This window comes from Cydia fagiglandana, chromosome 22 (assembly GCF_963556715.1).
Source record: "Cydia fagiglandana chromosome 22, ilCydFagi1.1, whole genome shotgun sequence".
NCBI lineage: Eukaryota > Metazoa > Arthropoda > Insecta > Lepidoptera > Tortricidae > Cydia > Cydia fagiglandana.
In genome coordinates, this window is record NC_085953.1 from 7,894,727 (window position 1) to 7,916,611 (window position 21,885).

At 41.4% G+C, this 21,885-nt stretch overlaps 1 protein-coding gene across 1 annotated transcript in view; it reads right to left on the reverse strand.

Moving 5' to 3' along the window:
* LOC134675464 (IQ motif and SEC7 domain-containing protein 1) overlaps positions 1–21,885 on the reverse strand; it is a 73,479-nt gene that overhangs the window by 5,309 nt on the left and 46,285 nt on the right. Inside the window, exons 8-21 of the mRNA XM_063533734.1 lie at positions 19,129–19,225; positions 15,848–15,998; positions 15,090–15,237; positions 14,034–14,197; positions 11,939–12,184; positions 10,874–11,054; positions 9,359–9,568; positions 8,078–8,215; positions 6,709–6,835; positions 5,596–5,796; positions 4,568–4,646; positions 3,519–3,646; positions 1,899–2,039; positions 232–1,260 (exon numbers count right to left, since the gene is read on the reverse strand). Of these exons, the coding sequence (XP_063389804.1) occupies positions 1,160–1,260; positions 1,899–2,039; positions 3,519–3,646; positions 4,568–4,646; positions 5,596–5,796; positions 6,709–6,835; positions 8,078–8,215; positions 9,359–9,568; positions 10,874–11,054; positions 11,939–12,184; positions 14,034–14,197; positions 15,090–15,237; positions 15,848–15,998; positions 19,129–19,225 (2,112 nt within the window). The 3' untranslated portion in view covers positions 232–1,159. The remainder of the gene's footprint in view (positions 1–231; positions 1,261–1,898; positions 2,040–3,518; positions 3,647–4,567; positions 4,647–5,595; positions 5,797–6,708; positions 6,836–8,077; positions 8,216–9,358; positions 9,569–10,873; positions 11,055–11,938; positions 12,185–14,033; positions 14,198–15,089; positions 15,238–15,847; positions 15,999–19,128; positions 19,226–21,885) is intronic.

Here is a 21,885-nt window from a genome sequence, read left to right on the forward strand (position 1 = left end):
AACCTTATACATAATCTGTATTTATAGGTATTTAAATAAAAGTAAACAAACTATTTGTACATTTTCGGGTAGTTGTAACATTTATTGGTTAACCAACCAAATACGAAACCACTTGGATCTGTCACGGCTTGACGTTAACCTACATTATTTCTTCATGTAATATTTTCATCTACCCTCAACTGGCTTAAGGAGCCATTTGAGGGTAGATTATGTTTACTTTCATTTGAATACCTAAAGATACAGAGTATATTGTTAGTTCTCTCATTTACATCAAATATTCAAAAACGTCTACATTTCAACATATATCATCCTGGTAAGTTAAAAAAGATTTTTTTAACAAACCAGTATGATAAAAAACATACACCAATGTTACCAACATCTAAAAACAAACACACTACATGCGAAACATGGACCCATATACTTTCGATAGTTCCAGCACACTTCCAAAATGTAGGTAAATATTCCAAATCCGTGAATTCTATATCGTCGAGTGACAAGCAAAAGTCACTAACTAACACCTTCCTTCTTCCTCGCGTTATCCCCGGCATTTCGCCACGGCTCATGGGAGCCTGGGGTCCGCTTGACAACTAATCCCATGATTTGACGTCACTAACTAACATCACCATTGAAATTATTGGACAATAAACCGTGTTGCAAGTGTAATAAAGTGCATTGTTACTTGAATTTTTTGATAGTACTTAGTGACTTTTGCTTGTCACCCGACGTTATGTAAAATCATGTTTTATCTCCTGTAATTGTCACTGCAAGAAAATGTTAATGTGTCATGCTAGTCTGACAATCGTTGCATATACTTATATTGTCAAATTAGGTTTAAATATCGTATTTTTATTCCAAAAATAAATTCGAGTGGCCGTCCATTACGTTGGCACTTCGAAATCCCCTACCCTTTAAAGTCCCTTAACCTTTTACCCTGGTTTAAAGTGACCCAGCGACTTCTATCATCCCAATTAAAAAAGAAGATGGCACTAAGAAAAAAATATCATCCAAACTATGTTACGTTCTGAAACGCAAACGATTTGGAATGCATTCGAAATTTAATATGAACCAATCAATGGAGAGAGTTCCAAATTCGAAATGAAGGGTCGGCGCGCGGCGCCGTGATTGGCTACCTCGGTCACCTCGGTGCTCGCTGATTGGCTTACACCTCGGTGCTCTTGCCGACGTGTCCTGACTTGTCGAGGACGCCCGAAGCGCTCAGTTTCCGAGTTCGGCTGGGGAATATTCCGCTGAAAAGACGCCCTGAAAAGAAAACGTACGATTGAATTAGTTTTTTGCTAGTTCTAAGATTCTAAAGTCTGTCAAGCCATTTCCGTCAGTACAAAAAAGCGGCAAATTCAAAAAAATTAGGTGCGTAGGGTAATCATCCCGTAGAAAAATTGAATTTCGCGCCTTTTGCTACTGGCAAACTTGTTTGACCGGCTATAATAGGTTAGGTTTTCGGCAACAAGCATGTGATCTTAAGAAATATTATATGTATAATCCCTTTTAGAAACGCGCCCTGCATGCATGTCAGATTTTGACTCTTTGTTCTGATTTTTATTACTTTGCCCATCTTACAAATATGTATTTGTAAGATGGGCAAAGTAATGAATGATCCTGGGTATGTTACCCAGGATCATTCATGATGAGAACAAAAGATGAATGTCTACGATTATTATCTCTGCATGTTGTTTAGTCAATGACAGGTTTAATTGACCATAGACAATTAAATCTAAAATATTCACGAAATGTAGACAATATTAGACATTCTGGTCACGATCTCATGGCGTGTGAGATCCCTAAAGTAGTTGGTCTCCTATAGACATTTGATCCCCATAGAGAATAAAATATATTGAGAGTATTGAGACTACAAAACAACAACATTGTGTTATGTTTACCTGGCGAGCGCTGGTCGGGGGGATGCCGAGGCGAGGTGGCGTGCAGGGCAGTACGGGACCCGTGTTGGAACGACACCGACATGCCTGAATCTAGGGAGCCCACGGAACCGCGCCTCTGCAGCCGCTCTGCTGCCATTGCCACTGTAATATAAAGATTTTTAAATGTATGAACCTTTATTTAAAATTTATAAATCTTGTGATGTACCTAAATGTCATGTCGAGGCCACGGAGCCGTCATGATATTTCAGATAAATAAAAAGCGGGTATTTTTGGTTAAGTATATTCTAGGGGTAGTTAGTACAGTCATTAGATACTCGTATAATATCGAAGCGGCCAAGGTGCTCAAAAACATTTGAACAGATTTTTTAATTACTTCGGCCGATATACATATAGATGTATCTGATGGCGACTGTAAGCCCTAATTAATTAACTTTATTATGATTTACTTATTAATAAATTTCGATTTTTATTTTTCGTCTTATAATAATTCAGTACGCAGTATCACTACTTTATTTTTCTTCAAAACGTCGCACTTAATAACGCGTCGTAAGATTACTGCTCTCTGTTAGTTACAGCCTGGCAAAAAAGAGTAGAAATTAAAAAGCGGCAACACTGTAGTGTCGTCCCGTTCTCTTATATAAATCGATTTGAAAGGGACGACACTACAGTGTTGCCACTTTTTAATTTCTACTCTTCTTTGCCAGGCTGTAAGTCTAAATTACTTATGTATAAAGAATACTAACAGATTGATCATTGGTGGTCCTTATGTCTTTGGAGTAAGTTTTACACATAATCAGTCGGGCGGTACTGTACCTACTGTACAGTACTTCAACTTTTAGCTAGTGATCCAAAAGACTAGAGCCTTTTAGCTCTTTTTTAGGGTTCCGTACCCAAAGGGTAAAACGGGACCCTATTACTAAGACTTCGCTGTCCGTCCGTCCGTCCGTCTGTCACCAGGCTGTATCTCACGAACCGTGATAGCTAGCCAGTTGAAATTTTCACAGATGATGTATTTCTGTTGCCGCTATAACAACAAATACTAAAAACAGAATAAAATAAAGATTTAAATGGGGCTCCCATACAAAAAACGTGATTTTTGACCAAAGTTAAGCAACGTCGGGAGTGGTCAGTAGTTGGATGGGTGACCGTTTTTTTTTTTGTTTTTTTTTGCTTTTTTTGTTTTTTTTTTGCATTATGGCACGGAACCCTTCGTGCGCGAGTCCGACTCGCACTTGCCCGGTTTTTTTAGGGCTCGCCTCACCTCTTGACGCCTAAAAGGCTAAAAGCCTATTTCACTAATTAAATAGAAATAGGCTTTTAGCCTTCTAGGCGTCAAGAGATGAGGCGAGCCTAAGAAAAGGGCTAAAAGGCTCGAGTCTTTTGGATCACTACTTTTATGTTTGACGTTTGTGGGCGGTATGTCTTAGTGAATAGAATCGGGCGTTACTTTGCGGAAATCCATGTTAATTAAAACCAAAAATATTACTTTGCTAATCCGCGAAAAGATAACGTGCTAGTCAATTAGTGCTAACCCGTTATACTTGCTTGTGTATTTTTTTTACATGCAATTAGAGTGACCCCGGGTAAGATGTATTCCGGAGCAAGATGTCCTGTAGTCACCTGGGTCGTTGATGTCGACGAGCGAGTTGGAGAGCACGTTGCGCTTGATGATGCTGGTGGGCGGCGGGTGCGCGCCGCGCGCCGGGGCCGCCGGCGCCGGGCACGACGGCGGCGGCGGCACCGCCACGCTGAAATATCATTTTCATCACACTTGCTCGGAAAAGATGTATTTACACGTAGGGCTTGCGGGCGGGAAATTGAAATTTTCGCCCTAGGGCGGAAAAAATCTTTTCCGAGCAAGTGTGATGAAAAACACTTATTTACACGTAGGGCTTGCGGGCGGGAAATTGAAATTTTCGCCCTAGGGCGGAAAAGTGTTTTATACAGAAGTTTGTTTTTATTAATTCTCCTTTTTTTCCTTACAAGTGTGATGAAAAACATTGTGTGTGCCACGGGCGGTAAAGAAATTCCGAACTCGTGAACATTTTAAGCCCTCGCTTCGCGTCGGGCTTAAAATTGACACTCGTTCGTAATTTCTTATTTCCCGCCCTTAATACACAATGTACTATTCTGTTTAAAATTCATCACAAATAACTAACTAATAAGGCTCAGCGACCCAAAGAGGGTGTTGGCCTCCGAAACGAGAGCACGGCACTTTTCCCGATCCTGCGCCGTTTCCTACCAATTATCGGCTTGAAGCTGACGCAGATCCGCTTCCACACTGTCTCCCCAGCGCTACCTGGGCCGACCTACCGGGCGGCTACCAGTCGGTCTTCCCAAATACTAAGCGATATGCATACAAATGGTCGGAGAATCACCACAAGCTAAATCTACAGGTCTACAAATTTGGACACGAAAATAAAAATAATATGAAAAAAATTCTGCCTCTTTTCAAGATTTAAGCGCTCGTATGCCGGCGGATCCACCCGCGTATGAGGAACCTATTTGAAAAAATAAAATCACGGCTCATGCGAAGTTAATACCTCTTAGTTGTTAAATATTGAGTAACATGCGACAAGCGTCACCGATTTCGTTTCGTTTCGCAACCTATTTAATCTCGTTAAAAAGATCACAATAAGTACTTACATATATTCAAACTATATACATACCCGTGCACATGAACATGGTCCATGCATTGTTGATGATCAATTTCGACGTCAGCTACGCCGCTGTCTCTGTTTTCCATCACTGAAAACAAAATCAAACCTTTAGCTAAATACATTGGTTTTTATTGGATCAATTCCTTCATATTCTGACCGAGCGTATGATACGTTGAGTAGTTTCTTCGCGTTTATTCTGCCCATATTCATTATATTAACCCGTATGGCGCGCTGATGTGGGGAAAACTTAACAATAGCAAATTCGAGTTTTGACACTGCAGAAACGTGCATGGCTCAGAATTATACTAACCTTGTGAACCTTGTCTATTATTGTTTCCTGCCTTCCCTTCTTGACAAACGGGTGAACATTATTTTCGTTGACTTGTTTCTGACCACACTGTCACGCTTGTATTTCTGTATTTTGTAAAATAAATAACAAAAAACGAGTGCTATTGTATATCTTTTGACGACCGGTCTGGCCTAGTGGGTAGTGACCCTGCCTGTGAAGCCGATGGTCCTGGGTTCGAATCCTAGTAACGGCATTTATTTGTGTGGTGACACAGATATTTGTTCCTGAGTCATGGTTGTTTTCTATGTGTATTTAAGTATTTATATATTATATATATCGTTGTCTGAGTACCCACAACACAAGCCTTCTTGAGCTTACTGTGGGGCTTGGTCAATCTGTGTAAGAATGTCGTGTAATATTTATTTATTTATATGTATGTCTTTTTATTAGCTGTAGATTACATTTTACATGTGATAAATTAAAACCTAAATTTCATCTCATACAAAAAGGTCCACTCCGTCACATTTTACTGGATAAAAAAAACAGACAGCGAAAAGAATTTTGACCCAAATACAAACGCTAGTTTTGACACTACCTCGCTTTATAACCGCCTTCAAAAAAAAAGGAGGTTCTCTGTTTGACCCGTATGTTTGTATGTATGTTTGTCCTCGATTATTTCGCGTTTGGCAGAACCGATTTTGATGCGGTTTTCAGAAAAGTGTTATTGATTGTCTAGGAAAATACTAACCTTGTCTATTATTATTCCCCTGCCTCCCCTTCCCGCGGTTCAGCTCCCCCTCGATCCGCATGGCCTCCATGTCGTCCATCTCGGCCACACTCTCGCGCAGGTCCTCGGCGAACTTGCAGCGGTCGTGCTCGTTGCGCGCGTTGAACGTGGCCAGGCGCCGCCCGTCCACGCGCCGGGAGAGACGGATGCCGAAGGGATAGTCTGTGGGACAAATGCAAATACGATACAACGAAATGTCATAAACTGGGCCTTAAAAGAATTAAAATAAATTATTAAAAAATAATTAGATTAAGTCACTCTATTATTATCTCCCGGACCCGGGTATGTCCTTAAACTACGTCCAAGGCCACCGGTGGACGGGCAGCAGCGTCCCTCAAATTCGGTGTACTCGACTGCGATCGCCAACCCGCCTGCCAAGCGTGGCGATTATGGCATTCACCCCCCATCATGCAGAGCACAATGGAGGTCCAAGGGGGAGGCCTATGTTCAGCAGTGGACGTCTTATGGCTGAGATGATGATGATTATTATCTCAATGAAATACAACTGTGAAATTATGACGTTGACGAAATGATTGAGTCACGTGGTTTTTATTTACATTATTTTAATAAGATCCATGGAATAGAGAATAGGTACATACATAAATGTAATTTAAATAAGTTTCTAACGAAATGTAGGAAAGGTAGAGAGATGGCCAATAGAGAGCACCAACCCTCTCCAGAGTACCTACTCTCTCGAGGCGGATATGCCGGGGGACCGTAATCCACTGACGGGTAATCAAAAGGAGTATATATAGTAAGTGACATTTAAAACTCCGTAAGCGCGATTTAGGTTTCTAGCTAATTGCGTTCTAACTCCCTAACGCCATCTGTTAGAATCTTGTGGCACAACGTCGGCAGTGACAGTTAGAGGAGACTCCTAGGATAGGAGATAAATAACAACGTATGATCCATATCATACTCACGTGGCACGGAGAAGAGATTGACGTTCATGCCGCACAGAGGGAAGGACTGGCGGAAGGTGTACGTCACCGAGGACTTCTTCTTGCTGAAGATCTTAGTTATCACCAGCAGGTCGTTGAACAGGAACACCTACACAGACCATATCATACTCACGTGGCACGGAGAAGAGATTGACGTTCATGCCGCACAGAGGGAAGGATTGGCGGAAGGTGTACGTCACCGAGGACTTCTTCTTGCTGAAGATCTTAGTTATCACCAGCAGGTCGTTAAACAGGAACACCTGGAATAGACAAACGCTTAAATTATAAACTCAATAAAAAACGTGACTAAGCCTTCAAGTGCTCGAATGTAGTTTTTTTTTCGACGACATCAATGACGACGTTTCATTCTTCTTCTTCCTCACGTTATCCCGGCATTATGCCACGGCTCATGGGAGCCTGAGGTCCGCTTCACAACTAATCCCATGATTTGACGAAGGCACTAGTTTTTACGAAAGAGACTGCCATCTGACCTTTCAATCCATAGGGGAAACTAGTCCTTATTGGGATTATTCCGGTTTCCTCATGATGTTTTCCTTCACCGAAAAGCGACTGGCAAATATCAAATGATATTTCGTACATAAGTTCTGAAAAACCCATTGGTACGAGTCGAGGTTTGAACCCGCGACCTCCGGATTGAGAGTCGCACGCTCTTACCGACCAGCGCTTTTTCATTAATTGCCATAAATACAAATACAAATACAAATAATTTATTGAGAAAAGTATAGTACAGTGGTTGTTCTTAAAGACTAAGAATTTATATAGAGACAAGTGGTTTACAAATGCCTGAACTAGGATTCCCTGTGTTTCAGGCAGTGAAGGACAATATTAATCAATTTTTAATTATTCACTTATAAACTACATGTGTTACACAATATAACTGTAATCACCTTAACAAAGAAGTAGGTTCTTAAGTATTAAATATCACAGTGCAGTAGGTAATCATTTTACGACTATTAGTAGGTTCTCTGTGTCATCGTACGTCATTTTTTGACGGGCGCGTCGTAGAGTGTTCTTACAACAAAGATAGCTAAGAGGGTATAAGTCTAGTATTGCATTTAACCTGTTGTACAAAAATGGGCCAAAAGGACATATAATCTAGATGAAACATTTTTTTTTTGTACTGTTTGAATACATGTAATTCTAAATAGTTCTCAACAATAAGTAGGTACAGTCATCAGCAATAGTATCTTACACAACTAGGGCCGCAAAAATATATGACGCGTTCTTATTGCGCTCCAAATAAGAACGTGTCACATATTTTTGCGGCCCTAGTTGTGTAAGATACTATTGCTGATGACTGTACTTATTATCATCGAAGTATTATAGTGCATGTACGGGTACATATTTGTTTTCCATCGTATTTTCTCGGAAACGTTCTCATTTGTCATGCTACTTCAGTCAAAGGTTGACTGCGTGAGTACGTTCGTACGTTTCCGTGAAAATTAATTAGGTATGCACTACTAAGTAACTAAGTAACTAACCTCTCTTTGGTGCACGCCCGGACGCTCCTTCTTATGTATGTCCGGTATCTCGTACAGCCGGCAGTAACACACGAGCCGACGGTGCGGCAACGCCAAATGCGGTTTCTTGCCAACTATGGTGGCCTGCACCTTCATCACCTGAAACGGCAAAAAATTATTTGGGATCAGATTTTGGCTCGTAGGTTCCAAACAAAGTCGTTCATAGGCTGATTGACCAAAACTCAACCTTGGGTCCGCTATATAAAGTCCTTACCTGCGTGACATGATCGCTGCCTGGTCTGAATTCACTAGACTTCACTCTCTCGTAGATCCCAGCTAGCATATCACGGTCGATGTCCCCGCAATCGTCGATGCCTCGTAGGATTTTAAATAAAGTCCTTCATAGATTGATTGTCTAAACTCAACCTTGGGTCTACTACATAAAGTCCTTACCTGCGTGACGTGATCGCTGCCTGGTCTGAATTCACTAGACTTCACTCTTATATATCCCAGCTAGCATATCACGGTCGATGTCACCGAAATCGTCGATGCCTCGTAGGATTTCAAACAAAGTCCTTCATAGGCTGATTGTCTAAACTCATCCTTGGGTCCACTACATAAGGTCCTTATCCCAGCCTGGATATCACGGTCGATGTCTCCACAATCGTCGATGCCTCGTAGGTTCCGAACGAAGTCCTTCATAGGCTGATTGTCTAAACTCAACCTTGGGTCCACTACATAAAGTCCTTACCTGCGTGACATGATCACTGCCTGGTCTGAATTCGCTAGACTTCACTCTCTCATATATCCCAGCAAGCATATCACGGTCGATGTCCTTACAATCCTCGATGCCTCGTAGGTTCCGAACGAAGTCCTTCATAGGCTGATTGTCTAAACTCAACCTTGGGTCTACTACATAAAGTCCTTACCTGCGTGACATGATCGGTTGATCGCTGCCCGGTCTGAATTCACTAGACTTCACTCTCTCATATATCCCAGCAAGCATATCACGGTCGATGTCCTTACAATCCTCGATGCCTCGTAGGTTCCGAACGAAGTCCTTCATAGGCTGATTGTCTAAACTCAACCTTGGGTCTACTACATAAAGTCCTTACCTGCGTGACATGATCGGTTGATCGCTGCCCGGTCTGAATTCACTAGACTTCACTCTCTCATATATCCCAGCTAGCATATCACGGTCGATGTCCCCACAATCGTCGATGCCTCGTAGGATTTCAAACAAAGTCCTTCATAGGCTGATTGACTAAACTCAACATTGGGTCCACTACATAAAGTCCTTACCTGCGTGACGTGATCGCTGCCTGGTCTGAATTCACTAGACTTCACTCTCTCATATATCCCAGCAAGCATATCACGGTCGATGTCACCGCAATCGTCGATGCCTCGTAGGTTCCGAACGAAGTCGTCGAGTGACATCCGAGCTTCTGGCTTCAGGTTGGGAGTGTGCAGATCGGTGTTCAGCATGATTATTGCGAAGGCTAGCACGAAGATCTGGAGAAAGAAATAGTTACTTGTTTAACATTGACCAGAGTAAATTAAAGTTCATTTTTCATCGTGATAATAATCTGTACACAACTTATAAATTGCTTAGCAATATTTTATGGCGGCCTAATTTATAAGAAATGCTATGCAAGCTACATATACAGTGAAACCTGGTTAATTGGCACCTGGATAAATGGAAAACCTCAATAATTGCAACCAAAAGTCCGGTCCCGGTCCCTTGAGACCAAAAGGCCTCTATAATTGAAATTTTGGAGCCTCTATAATTGCAATCTAGATTTTAGTGCTTTTCGTAATTTTGCCTCTGTAATTGACCACATCACAACTTAAGACCTCTATAATTGACACTGTTCTAAAAAAATCCGTTATTTTTGCTCTTGTTTTTACCTCTATTATTGAAACGAGTCTTACTTATTACCTCTGTAATTGAAATAATGTAGTTATAAACAGCAGAAACAATATTTTAATAGCAATGATCATTTTATTTATATCTCCATCCAGAATATAATTTATTTATTGGGTATCTATCACAGCCTGCAGTAGGTGAAATAGTTTTGATCAATAAAAAACAAAGTATGCTTTTTACATTTTGAAAAACTTTCTTCTTCAATTCAAGGGAATTTATAAACCCAAATGATAAGAAAATAAAGTGGTAATTAATGTAGTGTAAAAGTGTAAGTATAGACAGAAGCAATATATAGACTAGAAACCCAGAACGTAAGCGTGTAAATCTACTTTAAATGGTTATTTGCACCTCCATAAAAGAAATTTGTCAGAACGTAACCTCTATTAATGAAAACCTCTATAATTGACACAACGATTTTTTGAACCTCGTTAATTGACACGACCTGCTTAAATGAAAAACCTGGTTAATTGACAAAAACTGGCCGGTCCCTTGAGATTGCAATTATCCAGGTTCCACTGTATTTCTCAGGGGATTGTGATTTGTGTTTAGAAAGTCAGGCACGAAAGGTATTTTTAATGCTCGATTTTAAGTGAAAATCAACCAGTCTTTCGATAGTACGTGACATCCATACAAGTTGTTGTCAGTACAAAAGAAATGGCGAGAATTTTTACGCAAAATAAAATCAAATTGCTTTCGTCAAAAATTACACTACTTAACATTTGCTTTTCAATTTGCTACAGAGCGACGTAGGTTAAAACTACTTATGTGCTTTGTATCACACTTACATTAGGACGTCACTCACATTTTTCGAACGGCATTGACTTAAAGTTAGCCGAATTGGGCCCAGCACTAACCCTATACTATAGAATATTGTACAGTATTTCACTAACCGTATCCTGCGTCCGCAGTCGCTGCACAAAGTCGGTATTGCAGACGCAGTAGCGTCTCGCAAATGCCTCGACCAGCCTTTCGATCTTCTGCGCCTCGCCGGGCAGCCGGAAATGTGCCTGGTAGCGGCGGAGCGCCACGTCTACTGCCATGCCGGAGAGATCCAGCTCGTTCACGAAGCATCTGTGGACACGAACGAATGTTAGGTACCGGAACTATTGTCTACTAATAAAACCTAGTTAGGACTTGTTGCCTATTTGTAAGAAAGGGATAGACATAAATTAACAAATTGAGGCTTGTACAATTTTATGAATAAAGTGGTAAATCTCTCCGGGTATATCACATCAGCTCCTATGGACTTCTCTTCTACCCTAGGATCAAATCAAGTAGCGGTGAATTTTACAGTCTAAGCCAGGGATGTTACGGAGCTCCGAGTCCGTTTCCGTTAAGGCGGAACTTCCGTTTGGTATTACACATCCGTTTCTGTCCCGGTTCCGTTATGTTTGAAACGGAAGTTATAACGGATGTCAATGCTTCGCGCGGCGGTGGTATACATCAAAAACAAACAGGTTCATACCAGTACCAGTCATTCGCTCATCGCCCCGCTTGCCACGTGCTATTACGCTAATTTGTTGTTTGTTTGTATACTTTGTTTTATTCGCGTTATAAAAAATAAAATCGTATGTGTTCTGTTGTGTACTGACTACTGACTGCGTGTACCTAGTGTGTGTGGTGAATGTTAGTGTGTAAAAAACGCACAATGAAGCCGAAATCAAGTTCGATTTGGAACTATTTTGATGAAGTTAGTGGGGTTATAACACCTAGAAGGTCAAAGTTTTTTTACTGCATAATAAGGCTCCGATTCTGGTTCCGGTTACGCTTTCGGTTCCGTTTCCATTTTCGGTTCCGTTTCCGTTTTCGGTTCCTTTAAACTAAATTGAAAACATCTGTTTCCGTTTTCGGTTCCGATAAAACCACATCCGTTACATCCCTGGTCTAAGCGCAGCAACAAAATTTCGCTTTTGAATCGGCGTAACCTACAGATAAATACTAAGCATGATACTCACTCTAGCACAGCCATGTTAAACTGGTTCTGCAGATTCCCAAGATATTCCCCGATCATCTGCTTGCTCAAGCCTTTCCTAGTAATGAGGAATCTTGCGACGCCGCGCGGGGAATTTTCCAAAAATCCGCGGGAGATGAGGTAAGCGATGCCTCGCTCGGGCTTCTTGTTGAAGAGGTTGAGGCCCACGCGGTATTGGCGCTTGCGGACCGTTTCCGAAACCTGGAGAAAGGGGTTGTGAGAATGTTTAATGTTTAAAACTTTGTAGATATTTTTTTAAAGGTAAAAAATTAATTATATTATGTTTAGTATTTAAAACACAATAAAAAAACACTTAGGTCAAATCGTAGTTGCTCGGATGGCAATGCTGGTCCGTTGGGCAAAATATTGGCCAGCCCTCTGGTCACCAGAAGCCTCTATGAGGCGCTTTGACAGCTCCTCATAGAGGCGACGCGCGCTAGGTCCCCACGGCCCCAGGGTTTCCACACCAAACGCTGCAAATATGTAGCTTAGCTACTACCTAGTGTTTTGTTTTTCATTTTTATTTGTAGGTACTTTAAACTGATCTAATAGTTATTTGTTTTACAAGGGGGCAAAGTTGTCGTGATAATATTGATACCCGAGCAAGCGAAAGATTCCAAAATTGAACCACGAGCGTAGCGAGTGGTTTTAAAAATGGAATCTTGAGCGTAGCGAGGGTTTCAAAGCACGAGAGTTAAACAAAATTTGCCCCCGAGTGAAACATACAATTTTTCACCACACCAACCTGAAGCAAATTTTAAATGTAAAATATGAAACAAAATCAAACCAAATCAAATCCAAATTAATGTTATTAAATATGTATCATCCAAAATCATCATTTAAAAGTCAATTCTACCAGCAAACATAAGAAACTAACTCAAAATTTGCATTTGATTACTTTGTCTCACATGTGAATAAAATGCAACTTTGCTATCAGTTTTCGAAGTGCAAAGTAAGCCTTTCCGAGCTGGTGTGGTGAAAAGAAATTTTTTGTTGGTTTTTATGTTGATCAGACAGTCATGTGTAACCACTGCTGTGGTGCTTCGTAGTATGGCGCTGCGTCCTGTCTCTTCCATACTCCGTAGCTGTTCACCGGCTCGTACAGAGTGCCTGATGCGGTGCGCTGGTGCTGCTGGTAATGTTGCTCTTGGATCTGTGAGTGTGTAGTGTGTGTACCTTGATCTGTGTGTCATGCACGGGGCGACAGCACTGCTGTGGTGCTTCGTAGTATGGCGGCGCGTCCTGTCTCTTCCATACTCCGTAGCTGTTCACCGGCTCGTACAGAGTGCCTGATGCTGTGCGCTGGTGCTGCTGGTAATGTTGCTCTTGGATCTGTGAGTGTGTAGTGTGTGTACCTTGATCTGTGTGTCATGCACGGGGCGACAGCACTGCTGTGGTGCTTCGTAGTATGGCGGCGCGTCCTGTCTCTTCCATACTCCGTAGCTGTTCACCGGCTCGTACAGAGTGCCTGATGCTGTGCGCTGGTGCTGCTGGTAATGTTGCTCTTGGATCTGTGAGTGTGTAGTGTGTGTACCTTGATCTGTGTGTCATGCACGGGGCGACAGCACTGCTGTGGTGCTTCGTAGTATGGCGGCGCGTCCTGTCTCTTCCATACTCCGTAGCTGTTCACCGGCTCGTACAGAGTGCCTGATGCTGTGCGCTGGTGCTGCTGGTAATGTTGCTCTTGGATCTGTGAGTGTGTAGTGTGTGTACCTTGATCTGTGTGTCATGCACGGGGCGACAGCACTGCTGTGGTGCTTCGTAGTATGGCGGCGCGTCCTGTCTCTTCCATACTCCGTAGCTGTTCACCGGCTCGTACAGAGTGCCTGATGCTGTGCGCTGGTGCTGCTGGTAATGTTGCTCTTGGATCTGTGAGTGTGTAGTGTGTGTACCTTGATCTGTGTGTCATGCACGGGGCGACAGCACTGCTGTGGTGCTTCGTAGTATGGCGGCGCGTCCTGTCTCTTCCATACTCCGTAGCTGTTCACCGGCTCGTACAGAGTGCCTGATGCTGTGCGCTGGTGCTGCTGGTAATGTTGCTCTTGGATCTGTGAGTGTGTAGTGTGTGTACCTTGATCTGTGTGTCATGCACGGGGCGACAGCACTGCTGTGGTGCTTCGTAGTATGGCGGCGCGTCCTGTCTCTTCCATACTCCGTAGCTGTTCACCGGCTCGTACAGAGTGCCTGATGCTGTGCGCTGGTGCTGTTGGAAGTGTTGCTCTTGGATATGCACGTGCGGCTCCTGGAAAGGTTGGCTCGTTTTAAAGTTATGCATTAACACTCCTAATATCAGCGTTATGTCTCTTCTTCTTCTTCCTCGCGCTATCCCGGCATTTCGCCACGGCTCATGAGAGCCTGGGGTCCGCTTGACAACTAATCCCATGATTTGACGTAGGCACTAGTTTTTACGAAAGCGACTGCCATCTGACCTTCCAACCCAGAGGGTAGACTAGGCCTTATTGGGATTAGTCCGGTTTCCTCACGATGTTTTCCTTCACCGAAAAGCGACTGGTAAATATCAAATGATATTTCGTACATAAGTTCCGAAAAACTCATTGGTACGAGCCGGGGTTTGAACCCGCGACCTCCAGATTGCAAGTCGCACCGGGTTGGCTCGTTTTAAAGTTATGCATTAACACTCCTAATATCAGCGTTATGTATTATTTATTTATTATTTATTTTAATCTTTATTGCACAATACATGAAGGTACAAATGGCGGACTTAATGCCTTAAGGCATTCTCTACCAGTCAACCAATGGGTCAAGCCAGAAAGATTAGGTGCAGTGTCTTTAAAGTGAATGCATGAAGTAAGCGAATGTATTCACTTAGCATATAGTCCTTTTGAGAATCTCATCGAGTCGAAAAATTGGTGAGTTAAACCCAATTTTAGAGGAAGCGACGACGTCGGAGGGAAACTGGGCTTTCAGCACTGGTAATAAGATTCAATATGCACTTACAGGAGCTCTAGGCTGGTACGGCTGATGGTAGTGGTGTCGATGCTCCTGCGAGGAGGATGATGATGATGATTGCACCGACGACATGGAGCCGCCACGGACGACGTTGGCGCCGCATTCGGCGCGCCGGAGCGACACTGAACTTTCAGCCCTGGTAATAAAGTTCAAACTGCACTTACAGGAGCCCTAGGCTGGTACGGCTGGTGGTAGTGGTGTCGATGCTCCTGCGAGGAGGATGATGATGATGATTGCACCGACGACATGGAGCCGCCACGGACGACGTTGGCGCCGCATTCGGCGCGCCGGAGGGAAACTGGGCTTTCGGCACTGGAAATAAAGTTCAATATTGTTTGAAAAAAAAAAACATTAAGCAGACAAGAAAAAACAATTAAAAATGGTGTCTTGTGTTCTTGTGTGTTACCTTCCGTGATTCTTCTCACTTGATAGTCTCATCGGAAGATCAGCGCTGGAAGCCACCAGCAACATGTTGCGATGGGGCCATTTCGTGGCGCTTTAATCTTATTTTGTGTTTTCTTTTATACATATTATGTATTGTTTCGTTTGTTTGTGCTTACGAATAAATTATATTCTATTTAAAACCGTCGCGGCGCCGGGTGACGTTGATCAGTCTGTCAAGTGCGGATGGTGCAACTGGCACTAAGGATACTTATTTATTTTTTAATTTTTATTTTATTTGAAAAAATGTTTACATGACCTTACAGACAGATCCAATGCGCCATGAAACTTAACATTAACATATACCAAAGGTACATATAACAATCAGGTACAAACAAACAATTACAAATAACACAATTACAAATCACTAGTCCCTTATCACATCCACAATTACACTTTTACGGATGTAGGCCTCGCATCCATCACCTCACAGAATCTTATGCATTCATTTCTCACAGACACCCAACTCACAGATACTTACTTGAGTGTGATGCTGCAAGTGCGTTTGGGTACGTCAGGTGGCAGTCGACGTGCGTTTGCTGCTTGTATGGCCGCCAGTTGTTGCTGCTGTCTCGCCGTCGGCGAGGAAAGCGGTTTCCCGCCCGAGGACAGAAGGTTGCCGTAAATGGGACCTAGAAGTTAGAAACATTCTGCTAAGATATAACAAAAACTAGAATATTATAGCGAGAAAACTAACTAACTAACTAATATGGGTCAGCGATCCAAAGAGGATCTTGGCCTCCGAAACGAGAGCATGTCACTTTTCCCGATCCTGCGCCGTTTCCTGCCAATTATCGGCTTGAAGCTGAAGCAGATCCGCTTCCACACCAGAATTATATTAATTATAATTATAGATACACTAATTCTTAATTGTGGTGTCCTTACCTATAGTTCGTTTTTTTTAGCATTAGAAAGAACTCCACAGAAGCAAGCGTACAGTTTTTATCAGGCTCTTTAATTGTTAATAATTATTGAATTATCTAATGTAGCATGGTCAATACATATAATTTACTTCAAATTGTTACCGCTAAAAGTGCCGGATTTGGAACCACAAGCTTACTTCTGCGAAGTTCTTTCTAATGCTAAAAAAAACGAACTATAGCAATACCAATTATATGTGCAAAAAAATTGGAATTGGAATCCTTTAGTGTTTATTTCGGCATATTTTTCGTTGCTTTGCGAAATTCACTAAAGAAATTCCAATAGATCTAAAATAGAGAAATAAAAAATAAACTAGTAGACTCTATTTTTGCGCTAAAATTGGATAAACTAATAATGTAATAATAATTCCCACGTAGGCCAGAGTTGATCATCGTTGTTTTTTTTCATTGTAATTGACATCTGTATATAGAATTAATAGAATGTAATAATATATATTTAATACGACATCTTTATGTGTTAACATTTTAGGGCAAGTTTTGGTATCTTTCATACTAGTTTTCCATTAGAATCACTTTCGCACTATTACAATTTTCAACTCTCTGCCACTTTGTATAAAGTTTCAAATCGCACACAAATATTGTCCAGTCACATTCAAAGCCGTTTAAAGACTAGTTTACTAATGACTACGCCTAATGTTAAATACATACAATGGAATCACAATAAAGTAGGTACATAATATTTGTTAACATCGTGTGAATAGTAGATAAAAGCGGAGATGATTTAAGTACATATCACCGGAAAGGTGACGTATCTATTTATTTACTTTTTAGCAAACATGATAATATTAAATACTTAAATTTCTCGTAGGTAGAATAAATACAATAAATATTTACTAAACATATGACTAAAGTAAATACATATATGTTTATCACAAAATGGACATTGATTTGAAGGTTTAACTTTTTCTGAGAATAGCATTGATGTATTATATCTCAGGACGGGCCTTACTGGCACTAAAATGGTACTAGTTCAGCGGTGTCACTCACGAATTCGAGCCAATCGTGCAGTCTAACGCAACTAGTTGCGACCAATCGCCCGCGTGATGCGAACTCATCAACCAACAGGTCCGTTCGTGCATGGAATACTGCTGCCACCTTTGGGACGGTTCCGCCAAGTATCAGCTGGCGGCCCTGGACTCAATAGAGCGCCGGGCTCATAGACTTTTAGGCGATGACCCAGCTGTCAAACCGAAGAGTCGCATGTCTATCGGTGTTCTATCGGATACATTCTGGAGAGTGCGCACAAGAGCTGCATGACCTGATCCCACCATCCCCTTTCCATCATCGGACATCCAGGCGCGGGGAGCGAATGCACCCGTTCGTGGTTAGTATTCCATTTGTCCGCACAAAACGATTTGCCTCGTCTTTTTTGGTAAGGACGGCTAAGGAATGGAATGCGCTCCCGGCATCTGTATTCCCTGAGAAATATGACCTCGGTCTCTTTAAAGCTAGAGTGAATAGGCTATTACTGAACCGGTGAGCTCCATCTTAGGCTCTGTCTTCACTTTCCATCAGGTGTGACTAGAGCCAATCGCCGATCAGTTTATTATTAAAAAAAAAAAAAAAATCGCGTTGTAGCGGTGTCACACCGCTGTACTAGCCCCATTCATTCCCCATTTCTCCGTATTGACGTACCCACAAGTCATAGAGATTTTACCTACAAGTATTTAGAAAATTACAATAAAAATACAAAGAATTCTTATAAAGAATGAAGGGTCAACAAATGCCAGAAATTGAGTTGACAGTGATTGATCTCCGCTTACATAGTTTGCCTCTCAGAAACAATCCAATTGCAAACAAGAAAATTCCACTGTTCTCGTTAATAAAAGTTTGAGAAATGTATTAACCTCTAGCCGCCCACACGTCAAACCTTGCCAAGCAAAATGAAATTTTATTCTGTCAACACAAAGTTCAAACTAGAATGGAACAGGGGACCTTTTTATAGGTCTCTGGGCGGCTAGAGGTTAAATTAAGACTGGAAAGAGGTCCTTTACTAAACAAGCTTTAGCTTAAGTTAGTAAAAACATACACTTAGGGAATATTACGACATGTAAAATAATACAATCCTGCAATATAATTATCATGAAACTAGCTAACGGCAGGCGTGTCTCCCTACGCAATTTCGTCGCTTTGCTACAGGTAGCTAAAAGTACATCCGTTCGGCCCCAATTTTGGGGTTTGCCATAAGCCGCGCGTGGCGCTGTCGCCACCTAGCGGCCATATCTGCGCTGGTCGTAACAGACGCGTTTTGTTAGAGAGTGAGTCTCTGTTCTTAGTACTATTATGTATTTATTCTGTGCTAAGGGCTAAAACTTCTTTTAATTCAGCTTTGAAACGTGGATACAATACTTTACACAACTTTACGCGTACTAATATTTTTTGCGTTTTGATGTAAGCACAGAATACATAATAGTACTAGGTACAAAAGGTTCACTCTCTAACAAAACGCATATATTACGACTATTACGAGTATTACGACAGATATGACCGCAAGGTGGCGCAATCGTGAGCAGGCATCCGTTCCATAGCGGTGCGCGGCAACTACTACTGCTAGTTAGACACCAAAACTGATGTGGCCGCATGTACTTGTAGCGATGTGACGAAATCGCGGAGTGAGCCACGCATGAGCATGAGAGCGCGTCACGTGCGAAGTCTACTACGATCATATATTAGTACGTGCGGAAAGAAAAGAGTCGTGAAATGTATGGGGCCCAATACATTCTACGACTATTCTCTTTCCGCAGACTCTATTACTTTATTTGCTTAGTAGTAGGTTACAATCAAAAAGGAATAAGTTCGGAATGTACGTGAAAGTACATACCTGTATTGTTTAACAACTGGTGGTTGTGTAGAGATTCATTGTGCGAGGAGGACGTCGATATGTTCGTCACCGACCCGCTCACGGAGCAACTGCACACCTGAAAAATAAACGAAATATAAATTTAAAAAGCTGTTCTCTCTCTCTCTCTTTAGCCTTTTTCTACCCTTCGGGTGTAGGCATAGACTAGGAATCCTCTAGACCGAGTTTAGAGCAATTATTTCCTGCAACCGATGATGCCAAAAATGCGGGGGTGCGCGGGACGAGGTGAGCGAAGTCCCGTGCCGTGATTGGTCCATTCAAAGATAAGGACGTCACACAAAGCCATTTTCGACTCGAACATGGAGTAAAATTACCGTATGCGTGGCCGAGGGGGTGGCGCGAGTATGCTTAATCTAGAGGATGTTTTGTTTGTGGGTGTAGGCCTCCTTCATTTTACGCCATTCGTCACGGTTCTGTGCAACCTGGAGCCACTTCCCCGCATTTTGTTTGAAGAAGAGTATTGGCCGCAATCCCCACGATGACCATTTGACCAATCGGCTTGGGGAGTTAATTACAGTGAATCCTGGATAATTGAAATCTGAAGGGAACGGCCATTTTCTACCAATTGGTTAATTTTTCCATTTAATCAGGTCGTACCAGATATCCTGGTAAAAAAATGTTGTCTCAATAATAGATTTTCTTGGTAACTAAAACATTTAATAGACAGTCAATTGTTCTAGCCAGTGACGTGGCGAATATAAATCCTACAAAACGATGGTTTTAATCAAATGAGTGATCTAGGAGAACCATGCACAGAAAAGTGGCAAAATACAGGCCATACGTCGTAACTACATAGTTGTCAGTGTATCTGCGTTGGAGTTTTTTTAACAGCTAAAGTTTGGTTTGAAATGAGTTTCCAAGACCTAGAAGTGTACAGTCAGCAGCAGAAGTTGCTAAGCGGGCTAGGTGTTCAAAATTATCTAGACGCGACTTTATTGTTAAGAAAATTAGAGCGTGTCAAGGTGATTTTGAACGCCTCGCCCGCTTAGCAACTTCTGCTGCTGACTGTACATCGACGATATCAAAGAACATACACGGTACTTTCCCGTATTCCCTTGCCATACTCTGATCCTTCTCACTTTTTTTAATTGAAACCAATCTTTATTTTTCACTATACTCCTTAACACCTCTTTTGTTTTATAACGTTCCATCTTCAAAAACACAAAAACATCCACTTAAATAACGGCAACTTTCTGAACAAAAACCTCTATCTGTTTGAAATTATCAATTTTTTTTATCAAAATAATGACAGCCAACCAGAAACTAGGATGAACATTAGTCTAATGACTTTAATTGCAAGTATAGATACTGTTATCTAACGTGTGTCTTTTGATCCCAACGTCACGCCGAAAACTGATAAGAAGTGTGACGTTATCTACGAAAAGGGACCTTATTGTCGATGGCGCTTACTCCATTACTAACGATGCTCCGATATAAATACAATGCCGAGCGACGCTGTGCGGCGTAAGCGCCATCGACAATAAGGTCCCTTTTCATAGATAATGCCCCAAATTATGATAACGTGTTATAAATTCAAGACATTCGATGCATTAAGAAATAACGTGCGAATGTCAACATTCCTGTGATATGGTAATCCTTTTGATAAGTTTTAATCAAAAATTGCTACTTTATTTACATTTTTATCGGCAGTGGATTGTCATTGTCACCAGCAATGTCCGGATTAGTTAGATCTATTTTTAACTTTTTTAAATACCTGTGGTATTTTTGGAGTAATACTTATTTGGAACAAACTAGCAAATATAAATATTTAAGCTTAAACGGATATCTAAGCGTTATTGGCGTTAATACTTGTTAACAACACCTACAAACAACACTCTTTACTGTCCATCGGCGGACCTTACGCCTTTTGTAATAAGGTTTACGAACTGTCAGTTAATTCAATTCGATTCAATTCAATATAGTATTTTATGCAACCGTTGTTTAAGAGAGGTCAAAAGTGCGAGTGGCGTGAGTAACAATTTGAGGCGAAGCCGAAAATTGTTAATGAAGACGCCACGAGTATTTTTTGACTCAGTTAAACAACGTTGTCATACAATACTTTTTCTACGACAAATCACTTACTTTGAAATAAAATTATAGATTTAACGAATATTTTTCATTTAAGAAATAGCAAAGAATGAAGGGTACGGGCGGGAATAGAATAAATGAAATAAAAAAAACATGTCTATGGCTCACTCATCTGTCAAAGATGACAATTAAAATTAGGTTACCAACAACGTATTTTATACAAAAAAAAATTAAGTGGTGATTACACGAAGAATCGTAAAAGCGCCAAAAAGATACTGCGTGCATGCACAAATACTTTTTTTGGGAATAGACTAAAGACTTGTCTTGACAACTATAAGATAGGGGTTTACAGGTATGTGCACAACCCTTTAAAGGACAAATAAAAGTACGGGAGTAGAAGAAGACAGTAACAAGTGTAACAACACGTGTATAAGATGTTTATAAACAAAACTTTACTATAGCTTCAGTTTACCGTGTCATTATATGTGAAGTTACACACATACATAATTTGCATTACCGGTCGACAAGCGGTTTGACATCCGTTTCCGTTCATATTATGCAAGGATATTTGCATACTAACTGTAGTTTTAATGTCTTTTGCGAATGAGATTTTATTTATGTTATTACCGTAAACCGGGGTTACTTTGATTTGCGGGTCGACTTTGATAGCAACTTCTCTCCGCTACTAAA